The sequence below is a fragment of the Coloeus monedula genome, assembly GCF_965178545.1.
Source record: "Coloeus monedula genome assembly, chromosome: 12".
Taxonomy (NCBI): domain Eukaryota; kingdom Metazoa; phylum Chordata; class Aves; order Passeriformes; family Corvidae; genus Coloeus; species Coloeus monedula.
Window position 1 is genome coordinate 2,574,505 of NC_138792.1, and position 13,930 is coordinate 2,588,434.

The 13,930-nt window shown below is 41.9% G+C and overlaps 1 protein-coding gene across 1 annotated transcript in view; it reads right to left on the reverse strand.

The window, feature by feature from the left end:
- Window positions 1-13,930, reverse strand: part of ABCB7 (ATP binding cassette subfamily B member 7) — a 39,626-nt gene that overhangs the window by 6,492 nt on the left and 19,204 nt on the right. Inside the window, 12 exon segments of the mRNA XM_082289497.1 lie at window positions 355-462; window positions 1,999-2,102; window positions 5,721-5,892; window positions 6,377-6,506; window positions 6,672-6,835; window positions 7,370-7,527; window positions 8,940-9,114; window positions 9,754-9,841; window positions 9,928-10,016; window positions 11,175-11,294; window positions 11,298-11,443; window positions 12,308-12,440. Of these exon segments, the coding sequence (XP_082145623.1) occupies window positions 355-462; window positions 1,999-2,102; window positions 5,721-5,892; window positions 6,377-6,506; window positions 6,672-6,835; window positions 7,370-7,527; window positions 8,940-9,114; window positions 9,754-9,841; window positions 9,928-10,016; window positions 11,175-11,294; window positions 11,298-11,443; window positions 12,308-12,440 (1,587 nt within the window).

Below are 13,930 nucleotides of genomic sequence, written 5' to 3' on the forward strand. Positions count from 1 at the left end.
CATGCTGTCCTCTCTCTTTCCACTGAGAGGAAAAAATGGATGTATGTGAAAAACAGACACTCACTGAGCCATGAGAGCGAAGCATAAATTGGGGGAACACATTAGAAAACTTCATCTGACAGAAACAGGCAAAAAATTAGATTAAAAACATGCAACAGTAAGGCATAAAAATAACAATGTACAAGAGAGTCACACAGGCCAAGTTTGGGCTGGAATTTTCAAACGTGGTTTATTTCTAAACAAAAAATTTCCAGCAGCTTGGTGGGTGTGTAATAACTCAAACTGGACACACAGAGTCCCTAAACCAAACCCTGCCGTGATGTGAAAGTCACACAGCACCAGGTGAGCCCTCACCTGATCCAGCACGATGATCTCATCTGCATCCACCACTGTGGACAACCTGTGGGCAATGAAAATCGATGTCCGGTGCTTCACCATGTCCCTCATGGCTTTGAGAATGTTCTGCAAGATTGGAATAGACACAGACTCTTACACGCTCCTGAGTGGGATGAGGAGAAATAAAATGCTGCTGGAAATATGCAAATTACTGTAAATAAGTTTTGAGAAACATCTCTGGTACTGCTACAGCTTCCCAATAACAAACAGCCACGAGTACGTACAGGAGAAACAGAAGAGTTCCAAACATGAAATATCTGTGGTTTTGCAAAGCCTCAAACTGAAAAAAAGCTTGTATTCACAGAAAAACACAGCTATCCCCAGGGACAAAGGAAGAGAAGTGTCACTTCATTTCAGGGAAAACTTCCCCACGGAGCCATGCTGCACAAGCAGCAAACAGCAGTAAAAGCATCTGAAAATAAGAACTCCTCATGGTGGTAATAATAATGCTTTCCAATGAAAGTTAAAGAAAAAAATCCCTCTCAGTATTATGCCAATGTGGAACAAAGAACAATTCTGGGAATTATCTATCTATCCAGTGTTTCCTTTGTGAGCTCTATGCCATCTTCCAAACCACATCCCTCTGCAAGGAGCACTGACTGGGAATTTGTGCCCTCACTACCCTACGTGAAGTGTCCACTTTATTTCCCTGAAAATTTTTGTCACAAAACATTTCCATTCCCAGGCATACTCTTGTGGAAAAGCCTCATTTTCATTGCTGTCATCCATGTGCATTTCAAAACTTTCAGCTTTGCTTATAACTCTGGCATAGATACAGCAAAACAAGAGAGGAAGAATCCAAGAACTGAGTGTGATGTGGACATTTCTGGTCCATGAGGAAGCTGTGCTACATTTCAGTGCTGTGCTGTATGGATGTATAGCTCGTATCCTGGATGCTTTGCATCTGGAAAATGAAAGTAATTTAGTGATTACAGGTCAATAAATTCACTCAATAATCTGCATAAGTGAACAGAGCTGTAGCTTAGCTCATTTTTGATGACATTAGTTTGGGAAATTACTGCTGGTGCTGAGAGTTTTGTGCTTAAGCAAAGATGTTGTTATGAAGCCTGATGCAGTTCCTGTCACAGTGTCACCATATCCATGTCACAGCCCTTCCTGTGGAATGAACACAAATGAATACCAGCACTGCAGGTCACACCTACCTCATCTGCATCTGCTGCACAACGAACAAGGGGGGGTTTTGTCCTGCATTATGTCCCAAATATTTAGAAAGCTGTTTTGATGGATGCTGGATTGCATCTAAACACCTTCTGAAGTGGATTGGAAAGCTTCACACTTCATGGCCACCTGAGGTATTTGCACCAGTTTCAAGGGATGAATGTGTCAAGGTGAATGGGACTTCCAGAGTGGAAACAGAAAATAGCCCAGAGACAGCTGATATCCCTCACTGTCTCCCTCCAGGTAGATGGACTGAGCATCTCTGCTCTGCTCTTAAGGACAACAGCTTAGACACAGCATCTCTTAATAACGCTGAGAAAACACTTGTACAGAATTCTTTCTCAGAGGAAAAGAACATGGAAAAGCATCAGAATCAGACATCATTGCACCACTTAAATTTTGGAATTTTTTATCCCAATTTACCTCTTCCGTAATTGAATCTAAAGATGATGTGGCTTCATCATAGAGAAAAATATGTGGCTCCTTTAACATAGCTCTAGCAATTGCAACTCTTTGCTTTTCTCCTCCTGGATGAGGGGGAAAGAGGAAAGAAAAGAAACAGGATTAAGTTACAATTGTGATAGTCTAAATTCAACAGCAGACATGATTTTTGAGGGCTGGTTTTTGGTTTATTTCCTTTTTCTAATAGACATCGTAGTTACTGCTGACAAATGTCTGACATGTTACATAAGATAGCACACAAGTTCCTGCTCCCTGGTAAATTTAGTGATTCACGATTGCTCATCCTTTTGGAAAAGGACAGAGAACTATTTTGTATCTGCTGCAAGGCAAGAGTCTCACACAGGTGAGTAACAACGCTGTACAGTTCCTCACTCTGTACACCTGGCAGTAGGAGCCCATTTTCCTGGCCTAAGCTCTGCCCCATCCAGCAACTCTGCACTCACAAATCTCGTTTTCTCTCACCAGTGCTCTGTCCATGCCTGCTGTATTGGATTTCAGGCATTTTGCTCACACATTGTGTCTTTCAGGTCTCTCCTTGATATTCATCCAACTTCCCACCCCATAATGGCAAATTTCACTCAAGAACAGTTAATATGGTACTGAAAACCACCTTCAGCCTGCAATCTTCAGCCTGCAATCTACAGCCTGGTGGTTTCTGATATAACCCAGTTTCAGACTAGTTTCCTTCCTTAACAATTCTTACAGCCAACATCTACTCAAGAATAACTCAGGGCAACTTTTACAGACAGGAAAACAGGTGCACTTGAGAACTTAAAATCTGCTAAACATTTGGTACGCGACGCAAACACGTCACATTTGTGCACTTGTCCTCCTTTGTTTTACTCAAGACTTCAAAACATTCCATTTAATACCATTTTATTCTTGTTAATGTTCCATTGCTATCAGGAGGCAACATGCTTTCACAAACCATTTAAAAGGCTGGTGGTAATGCTGCAGTTCACATTTTAAACTGTCCTTGGCAGAACTCAGTAGCAATTAGAACTGTACGATTTACTCAGTCTATTTTAGTGTTCTCTCCCTCCCTCCCCTACACAGCATCTTCAAAACTCACAGCTTGACAATATCCATGTTTGAAAGACAGATTTCTGTAACCACATCCTTTATATTTGCAGCAGATCCATTTGTCTCATGTTGTTCCCCATTCACATTCAGGGCAGCAGCACAGTAACTGTTCCATTCACAAAGTCAGGGATTTGGGGCTGTTGCAGCTCTGCCTATTACACATCTATCAGCCAACACTGATGTGGGTTCTACTTGGAATAACCCAAACAACTTGTTTTTCATTCTTTATTCTTGATGAATCAATCCTTGAGAACAGTGAGAACTGCACAAAATTCTACTTCACCATTTAAATTGGTAAAGCTGCATTTAGCTGCATCATTACAGCTAAAACCTTGTTTTTCCACCGTGCACATAAACCCCTGGATTTTAAAGAGAACCACTTCAATTCACACAGCTTTTACTCCCCCTATTTCTGCCACAAAATAACAGAACAAATCAGGACTTTGTGTTCTCCTTAGACTTAAAGAAGCCTCACCCAACCGAAAAAAAGCCCAACAAACTGATTCTGACATTAATCTTTGTAAGAATTTAGGGAGCCAACCTACTATTGAGAAAACTATAGATTCCAATTAGCAGTAACTTTTTTACAGAGCAACTAAAGGAACTCAGAGCTTTCCATTTGATATCTCCAATTCTTTGAACAATGACACCAGTTCTGAAAGCATTGGCCTGAGACTCCTGTACCTTGGCTCCACACATTCCTGAAGCTTATCTACTACCGGTACTTGTCAATATTCATCTAGTTGTTGAAAAGAGGAAACTGAAGCTTTTATTTCAGTGGCAGATGCCCACTCAGAGCTCAAAAGAATTCCACTGTCTTTCTCCTGAGTATTTTACATACTCTTTCCTCTTTAAATACAAACAAAGCAGGAAAACACAACTCCCTTCCCTTTCTAAACACCACCTTTGTGGAAGCACTGGCCGGTGGGCGCTTCTGACCATCCCAGTGGCAGCACAAACTGAAGGATGGAGGAAAGGCAGAACCCATTTTCAGAAAGGCTCCATTACAGGAGTCTCGAGGGCAGAGGGAAACTCAATATAACCCCACACATTGGTCCAGACTTAGAAAAGGGACATGGAATCATTCAGGCTGGAAAAGCCCCACAAAACCATGGAGTCCAACTGTTCCCCCAGCACTGCCAAGGCCACCACTAATCCATGTCCCCAAGTGCCACATCCACATGGCTGTTAAATCCCTGCAGGCCTGAGGACTCCACCACTGCCCTGAGCAGCCTGGTCAAACATTTGGGTGAAGAAATTTTTCCTAAAATCCAATCTAAACCTCAACATAAGGTTAAGGCTTCGAGCAAACTGATCTAGTGAAAGATGCCCCTGCTCACAGCAGAAGGGTTGGTCTAGATGATTTTCAGAAGGTTCCCTCCAACTGAAACCATTATATTCTTCTATAAACACCAAGACATTTCAAACCTATTGTCAGTCAAATCCTCTTTCTAGCAATTATGAGTGTGGGGAGACAGGCAGCACAAGACAAATCTTTCATTGTTAGCACGATTCTCTTCAGTTCAGTTCTGCCAGTACCTATTTAGCACCTTCTATTCCCTCACCCAGATCTGTGCTTCACATATTTTATTTCCCTTCTAAGTTTCTCCATAATCCCATTCTGCACCGTGTACACTTTCTCCTGCACACACATTCTGGGTACAGGCTGTATCCTCCCATCCCCTGTTTCAAAGGGACCAGGACTCCTTACTGCAGCAGCTGCAGAGAAAGAACCACCCCTCAGAGCTGTCTCTGCAAGAGACAGGAGGTCTCTGGCAGGACCTCTCTGCACCCACTGCATCCCTCTGCTCCTGCATGAGAGGGCCCAAAGCACACATAAAGCTCCCAATTCTAGTCCACTACCCAAAAAGATCATGAGAAAAATAATTTTTACTTAGATGCACCTCCAGCCTCACTTATAATCTCATTTAACACTATCCCTGAAAATACATTCCTTTGAATATCTTGCAGACTACAGCTGCCTTAAACTGCAGACCTTCATATTAATATGTAGCCTTTATAGGTAGGTATTTTGGGCTCCTCTCTACAAGGACATTGAGGTGCTGGAGGGTGTCCAGAGAAGGGACACGGAGCTGGGGAAGGGTCTGGAATTTAAATCCTATGAGGAGCAGCTGAGGGAGCTGGGAAAGGGGCTCAGCCTGGAGCAAAGGAGGCTCAGGGGGGACCTTGTGGCTCTGCACAAGTCCCTGACAGGAGGGGGCAGCCGGGGGGGTCGGGCTCTGCTCCCAGGGAACAGGGACAGGAGGAGAGGGAACAGCCTCAGTCTGTTCCAGGGGAAGTTCAGGTTGGATGATAGGAAGGATTTCTTCACTGAAAGGTCATGCACTGGAACAGGCTGCCCAGGACAGTGGTGGAATCACCATCCCTGGAAGTGTTCCAAAAAGGGGTGGATGTGGCACTTGGTGATGTGGTTTAGTGGGCATGGTGGGATTTAGGCTAAAGTTGGACTTGATCTTGGAGAGCTTCTCCAGCCTTAATGATTCTGTGCTACAAGCTAAATAAGCTAAAAGCAAGCCTGAGGACTAAACTCTGCACGGAACTTTGAGGCAGCAAAAGGGATATAAAAGGTGTGAGCCAACCTGAGAGCTTGAGTCCTCGCTCCCCGACCTGGGTGTTGTAGCCATTGGGCATCCTCAGGATGGCCTCGTGGATCCCTGCCAGCTTGGCCACTGCATACACCTCCTCTGCTGTGGCCCCTGTTTTGCCATAGAGCAGGTTGTAGTAGATGGTGTTATGGAAGAGAACAGCATCCTGCATTTGTGGGAAGCACATTTTAAATAAGAAACCATGAACAACAGCTTCAAAACTGTCCCCAGCCCGTGAAACAATCAATACAGAACAGCTTATATTTTTCTTTACAAAGCCTGAAGGTAAAAGTGTTTGGGGAAATTTCTTTCCCCAAAAAAGGGATTAATATATTTTGTGTCCTAAATATGTATGTCATGTGTACTTTCACCACTTTGCTAACTCATTACGGGTGGTAATCAACTATAAAGCTAAATCACTTAAAGCTGCAGGCAGTTTCTCATGGGGAGGCTTAAACACATTTCAAAATTGGATCTATATGATGATGCATATAAAAACCTAATATTTCCTGGGGGGGAAAAAGTCTAGTTCCTTTGAAAGTCACCATGCAACACCACTGCTTTAGGACTGGCCTTCACTGAACCACAGTGCCAGATACTGAGATTTACTGTTACAATGGACTATCTGGGGAGAAGGAAACATGGAATACCTGAGGCACAACTCCTATTGCCTTTCTCAGACTTTCCAAACTGACATCTTGGATGTTCTGTCCAGCAACATAAATATTTCCTTTCTGAGGTTCATAGAAACGAAATAATAACCTCACAATGGTGCTTTTCCTGGAATTGAAAAGAATTGAAGTTAATGTTACATCCTGGTTTGCCATTTACAATCTCCAATCGGAATTGATGTACAAACAGAAATAATAAAAAGCAAACACAAGCAGCACCACATTTAAGAAACTAAATTCTGCATTGATTGGCATATTTAGTCCATTTACCCACCCTGACCCACTACCTCCTACAATGGCCACTTTCTTTCCTGCAGGGACTTCAAAGGACACTCCAGCAAGGACTTTCTGCCCCTCCAGGTATTCAAAATGCACATTGTCAAAGGCGATGGAAGCAGTCTGGGGGGTGATCTGCAGGGGTGGAGCCAGCTCTTTGTCCTATAAAAAGAAGAGCTCCACTTTATCTGCTGCCCAGAAGTTACCTCCAACACTTCAACAAGCTGAACAGTCCCTTTCCCACCTCAGAAAAAGGCAAACAGACACTCCAGCTCAGATATGTGGAAAATAATCATAATTTGCTGCACAAGTGACATTGGTTTGCTCTTCCTTTTCCCCAAAGGAGGTAAAAATTCCTGCTGTAAACACTCAGCCTCATAACTTCTTTTGCAATATAGTCTGCATCATTAATTACCAATAAAAATTCAACCACGAGGCATGAATACTTAAATAAAAAAATCTCAGCACCAACACAGCTTCCGTGAAGGAATTTTTGCTTCTCTGCAACAACAACAAAAAAATCAACTGCTATTGCAGTAACTGCACTTAAAGAAGAGGCAGAACAGCAATATTATACACAACTCTTTTGTGAATAAAAATTAAACCTGGAAGATCAGGACAGGGTGAAATGATGGCATTGCCACAAACAGCCCTATTAAATACCCAGATACTTCAGGAAAATAAGCTACTACTTACTTTAATTTTGGTATCTACACTGAGAAGTGTAAACAAGGTATTCATGTCTATAAGAGCTTGTCTTGTCTCTCTGTACACTGTTCCCAGGAAGTTTAGGGGCAGAGAAAGCTGGAACAGCAATCCATTCACCATTACCAGATCTCCAACAGAAAGGCTGCCTTAAGACAAAAGGGGTGTGAGAGAATAAGGAGACTTGAAGGGTTGTCTTGTTAGGATGCACCAAAAGACTTAAAAGAAATGATCAAGTCAATCAAGTCTAATTTCTTTTATCCCATTTCTAAACCCAGATGTTTAAATAGCAAACGAAACCCCAGAACCCACTCCCAGATTTTATACAGGTGTGCCTGAAACTAATGGCAATGTTTCTGTGGATTTCACTTTTTAAAAGATATAATAGCACTGGCAAATAAGGCAAGCAGCATATACAACATCAGATTGTACAGCTGTAAAATCCACAGAGAGGCCTAAGGAAGTTAAAAGGGGAGGAAATAATATATGGAAGCACAAATCAGGAAAGACAATCTTAAGTACAATTACAGACAAATCCAAATGATAGAATTTGTCATGATCAAGAGAGAGCTTTCATGCTGTATATACCACAGAGCTGCTAAAACACACTGAGAACCTCTGGGCAGCTCAGTATCAAACAGGCTGATCAAGGGAAAACTCAGGATGACACACCAGCTAAAGGTAAGTGCCAGGTCAGTTCAGCTGAAACAGGCCCAGAAAGATGATTTAAAGCCATATTTTGACCATCCTGCTTAAAGCTATTCTAAATCTTCCTAAGAACAGCCATAAACTGCACCTACTGACTGATCTGTTCAGTGTAACCCTTCCCTGCCCTGGCATCTTTAAAAAGGGCAAAGCAGATGCAAGAAAGAGCACATGGTATAAAGGTCTGCCCTTCAAACACTTCTGGATGTTAACAGGCTTTAAAGCATCATTATTTTTACTCTAAAACCACCTTGCTTTAGCAGAGCTTTATCCCAATACTGTATTTGAAGCTTGTACTGTGTCTTCCTAATCAAGCAGGCTTTACTTTATGCAGTAAATTAGACAAGTATAGAGCATAGAGAAGCAATTCTTTTAATAATGTGCCATTATTAATGTAAGGAAAGTGAATTATTGGTAAAAAACTACTGGAGACAAAGCACAGGGGTATATATACACACTGAGTCTTGCCAACATGGGAAGGGAGAACAGCAAAAAGAAAGGATCTGTGGAGAAGATCCACAGAAATATTTGTATTATAGAAGTGCCTTTCAAAAACCTTCAAGAAAAACTTCCTGAAGTGACATTTTCTTGGGATCTTTCTTTAACTGTTAAACTTTTAAAATGTTTTTGATAAAATCACAGTATGATTGAGAGAGTCATCGAGAGAGAGAGAGAGATAATGGAATTAATAATACTCCAAGAGGTAGAAATAGACAAAACCTAAGCAAGAAACTCTCAAGCAAAACCTCTCAAAATGAACTATCACATCAACCCTCAGTTAATTAAAACTAACACCTCTGCTGTGGATGACTGAGGTAAAGGACACTCATTTTAGGCTTACAGACAGATGAGTTACCTGCAAGAATGCCCTGGCTGGCGAGCACCATGATGGCTGTTAAACCGACGCTAAATATAGCGCTCTGGCCAAAGTTGAGGAGAGCTAAAGTAGAGGTAGTCTTCAGGGAGGCTTTTTCATAGATCTTCAGGAACTCATCATACCGTTGGGCTTCGTATTTTTCATTATTGAAATACTACAAAACAAACACAAATGGTAATGTGACAGTGTCAAGGATGTTAGACTGTTTAAGTGGCTATAAAATCCAGTATGAACAGACTACGTGCACTGACACACACAGCTCCTCTCCAACAGTTCTAGGGACTAAAGGAAAGAAATCACAGAATATCCTGACTTGGAAGGGACCCACAAGGATCATCCAAGTCTAACTCCTGCCCAGGACACCCCAACAATCCCACCCTGTGCCTGAGAGCGTTGTCCAAACACTCCTGGAGCTCTGGCAGCCTTGGGGTTGTGCCCATTCCCTGGGAGCCTGCTCAGTGCCCCACTACCCTCTGGGTGAGGAACCTTTCCCCAATATCCAACCTAAACCTCCTCTTCAAGACCAAGTTTACTCTTTGCAGAAATTGATGGTCAAGGTGATTCAGCCATGAAAGAAACTTCTCACTCTTTATTAGCAAAGAGATTCTTGTCAGCCCCCCTAACAACCTTCCTGCTACTCTGTCAATGCCACGCAGTACTCTTCAAATGAATAATGCTTAAAAATACGCTATTTTTCCAAATATGCAGTCCTATAAAAGATGAATCTTATGACTCACTTCCCTAAGGCTGACAGAAGCAAGACAAAGAGCCTGGTAGTAAAGACTGGCCTTACCTTCACAGTCTCATAATTCAGGAGCGAGTCAATGGCAGCGTTACCGGCATCGTTATCAGCTTTGTTCATTTCTATCCGAAACTTAGTCCTGGGAAAGGAAGGTTTGATCCAGTCACGAGTTCAAGCTGAGGCATCAGAGCACCCTGATGAATGTGAGGGCAGGGCCTGCCTTACCTCCACTGTGTAATTCCTATCGTGAATGCTGCATAGGCTCCCAGCGTCCCCAGAGTGACCAAAGCAAACTCAGCACCGCATTTGTAATACTGGAAGATTTAAAATCAAATGGAAAAAAAAAGAATCATCATCATCATTTTCAAAATTTTGCTGTTGTCTCCAGCTAAGCTATCCTAATTTTAAGGCAAGAAATGATGGTCCTTCCCAACACAATCCCTGCTCTGAACAGCTTAAGGCTAAATAAAGGCTTAAACTCAAAAAGAAAGCAGCAAGAAGGATTTAGATAAAAAGATTGGAGGCAATAGCCAAGAGCTGGTGTGTATAATACTACAAAGTTATTTTTCACATTATAAAACATAAATGCTGCTGATGCTTGTGCCGTTTTCACAAATAAGCATTTGTTTCCATGCTTTTTGAGTGGATTTTGAAAGAAAGCCGAAGACTGTGGAAGAAGAAATAAATGGCCTCACAAAACAACTTAGGAAGAGTTTTCTGTATTTCAGGGCACATCAGGAGAGGAGAGCCCTAAGGAGGGTTGGCTGACAGCCAGCCTGGTCTGCAACTTCCACTGCTTAGAAAATGTAACCTAACATCAACAGGCATTTCACTGTTCCATTCAAACTTAAGTCCTTCTAAAAAGGCCAGTAAACAAAACAAGGTTCTTGTTTTTAATTTAGTCTAAGATACGTAATCAAGATTTAGATTTCTGCACCCAAATAATACCCAAAGATCCTGACTTCAAAGACAGGAAGTGTGATTTATTTTATAGAAGTTCAAATTTCAGGGTACTAAGCTTAAAACTTGCCAGAAGAAGCCTATTTTCCAAAAGCTAACATTCACTTTTAAGTTCTGGATAAGTTCAGATCAGTATTCAGGAAAGAGCCAATAATCACTCCCTTCTCTACCCTGAATACACTAAACAACAACATTCCTGGACATTTATATTCTGTTTCCATACAGCATTTGACACAGTTTACTTTTCTAATTTCATTTTTCCAACAATTCTGAAGAAAAACATTAGAAACTGTCCACATGAATACAACTGGCTGAAGAGAGGTTTTAAATGTGCAAATAATTTCAAATAAGCTGATTTAAAGCAACTGATATTTGAAAATTAGGGATTCCTCTCTTTTACAGTAGTTGCTTTCACCCTGTACATTCAATTATTGTTATTAATACTCTGTAGACTTTGGTAAGAGCATTATTCCTAAGTGAGACAATTCCAACGATGACTAAACCACACTTACCAGAATTCCACTGACCAGAGCCACTTCAAACATTGTAGGTCCCAGATTAAACACCAAAGCACTAAGAACAAAACTGATGCCCCTTGTGCCTCTGTCAATGGTTTTTGACAGTGCTCCTGTTTACCTGCTTAGATGGAAGGCCAGATCGAGGTTGTGAAGGTGCAGGAAAACATTCTTGGCTATCCTCCTGATTGAATTTTGAGCTACTTTCCCAAATACTGCATTTCTCGCTTCGTTAAATAACGCTGCCCCAGCTCTTGAGATACCATCTAAAAAGGGATGAAAAAGTTTACAAAATGAAAATAATTATATTTTCAACTTCCCCTCATGCATGAAATTACACTAGACTCATTCTTTATATATTTTCAACAATTTTAGTTCAAAGGTAATTTATACTTAATTGGCCCAAGCTTTATGCAATTTTTCATTTATAAACCATTGTGCATGCATTTAAATCAGTTTCTTTTGCAGCTGGTTATAAGAAAGGGCAGGATTTATAATCAAGAATAATTTCTATAAGCATTATTTCATTTTTTAATTGGAATACCAGAAGCAAGGTCAGAGAATATTGGGAACAGACATCAACACAGTAACTGTGAAATAGTTACAACACTCTGAGGGCTGGAGCCCCTCTGCTCTGGGGACAGGCTGGGAGAGCTGGGGGTGTTCACCTGGAGAAGAGAAGGCTCCAGGCAAACCTTAGAGCCCCTTCCAGTGCCTAAAGGGGCTCCAGGAGAGCTGGAGAGGGACTGGGGAGAAGGGATGGAGGGACAGGACACAGGGAATGGCTTCCCACTGCCAGAGGGCAGGGCTGGATGGGAGATTGGGAAGGAATTGTTCCCTGGGAGGGTGGGCAGGCCCTGGCACAGGGTGCCCAGAGAAGCTGTGGTTGCACCTGGATCCCTGGCAGTGCCCAAGGCCAGGCTGGACAGGGCTTGGAGCTCCCTGGGAAAGTGGAAGGTGTCCCTGCCCATGGATGACCTTTGAGGTCCCTTCCAGCCCCCAAACCACTCCATAATTCTGTGATTCACAAGCAGCTGTGATGCTCAGCAGTGCAATGGTCAGGAGCTCTGCTGAGCCCCTCCCTCACTGCAGACCCTTAACTCCCATCCCCAGTTTGGGAATACACTCACAGCCCACGAGAACAGCAGTTGCCAGGGTAGCCACAGTGCTTGGGGCATCGCCGAGGTTGAGCACGTTCCCAGACACCTGGTTGAGGTTGTCCACTGCATATTTAAACATGAAGGGAACCAGTATATTCATGGCCTGAAAGCAGAGTACACCAATTAGACCACTTGCATTAAAACAACTATTTATGCCTTCTATGGAGCATACTATTTTTTCTGAGATTGCTCTAGTGTTATATTTAGTCCTTAAGTACTTAGTGCAGGTGAGTTGGCTCTTTATTTCAAGCACAATGTTCTCCACTATTAAATCTTCGCTGCTGGGACTGCAGGGTTACTTTGTCTCTCTCATTTTAAATATGGATTAAATATGTCTCCTCTTAAATACGGATTTCTATCCTCAACAAACTGCACACTGCAAAGGCCCTGGAAGTGAGGCTGAGCTCTCAGGACAGCATGAGAGCCCAGGAAATGAATCAAGCAGCAGCCACTGCACGACACACACAGTGCTACTAAATTATGTCCTCATTTGGAGCTGCTTGCTCTTTGTGATGCTGACAATATTCAGTGTGAAGCAGCACTGTTACACAGGAAACCCCTCACCCACACATGGCTAACACGGCGTCACTGGGATGGATTAAACCAAAGCTCCTGGGAAGTCAAAGAAAATAAGCTGACCCCTCCTTTGTCTCTGTTAATACTCCCCTAAAATTTAAATAATGCTTCCCATTTGCAACATCACTCTAAACTTTAACTTGGTATCTATTAACCCTGGGGTTTGGCACAACAGCACAAAAGACTTTCTGTACAGTCTACAAGACACTACAAATGGACTTTAAAAATACGAGTTTTCAAACAAAAAAGTCACATCCACCACCTACCACCCAGTGGGTCACTGCCCACTCCTCTAAGAGCAGCAAACCCCAGATCCATCTCCTCTAACAGTGGTGGCCCCTCAGGATGAGAAACCCCAAACAAATGGAGATGTAAACACACCAGCTTCAGCAGTTTTTTATTTGCACAACCATAGCACAAGAAAATACCGAAAATCTTACAGAAAACATAACATTCCTAAGTCTTGTTAATGTGCCTTTGTTACATTGCTCATTTATACCAACAAGAAAGGCAATTTACAGACAAACTTCATATAATTAATAGAATTTCTTAATTCAAACTGCTCTTAACTGTTAAGATTTGAAAATATGGACACAACTTTTTTAGCAGCTGAACAAATATGTGATGACCTATAATCTTACATTCACAGCAGATGTTAAAATACTTCACAGCGAGTTGACTTTGCTTAAAGTTGGCCTCATTTTTTTAAAGAATTTGGAAAAAACTTGTGGGTAGATGACAAATTATTGCACATGAGAAGAAACAAAAAACAGAAACCAGATTGATACAGATATTTCAGCTCTCACCACCAAATGTTTTGGATACCCACTTAGATCTCAATTGTATTTAGGGACATCTGTCAGAGCTGAAAGCCCAGGGAAAAAACTGTAAATTAACTGGATAAAACTAGATTTTGAGAGCAAAAAGTGATAAATTCATTCTTAAGTTCAAATTCAAGGGGGAAGACAGACTTCCAGAAATTCTAATGACTGTCCCAATATCCAATATTCCCAGTTT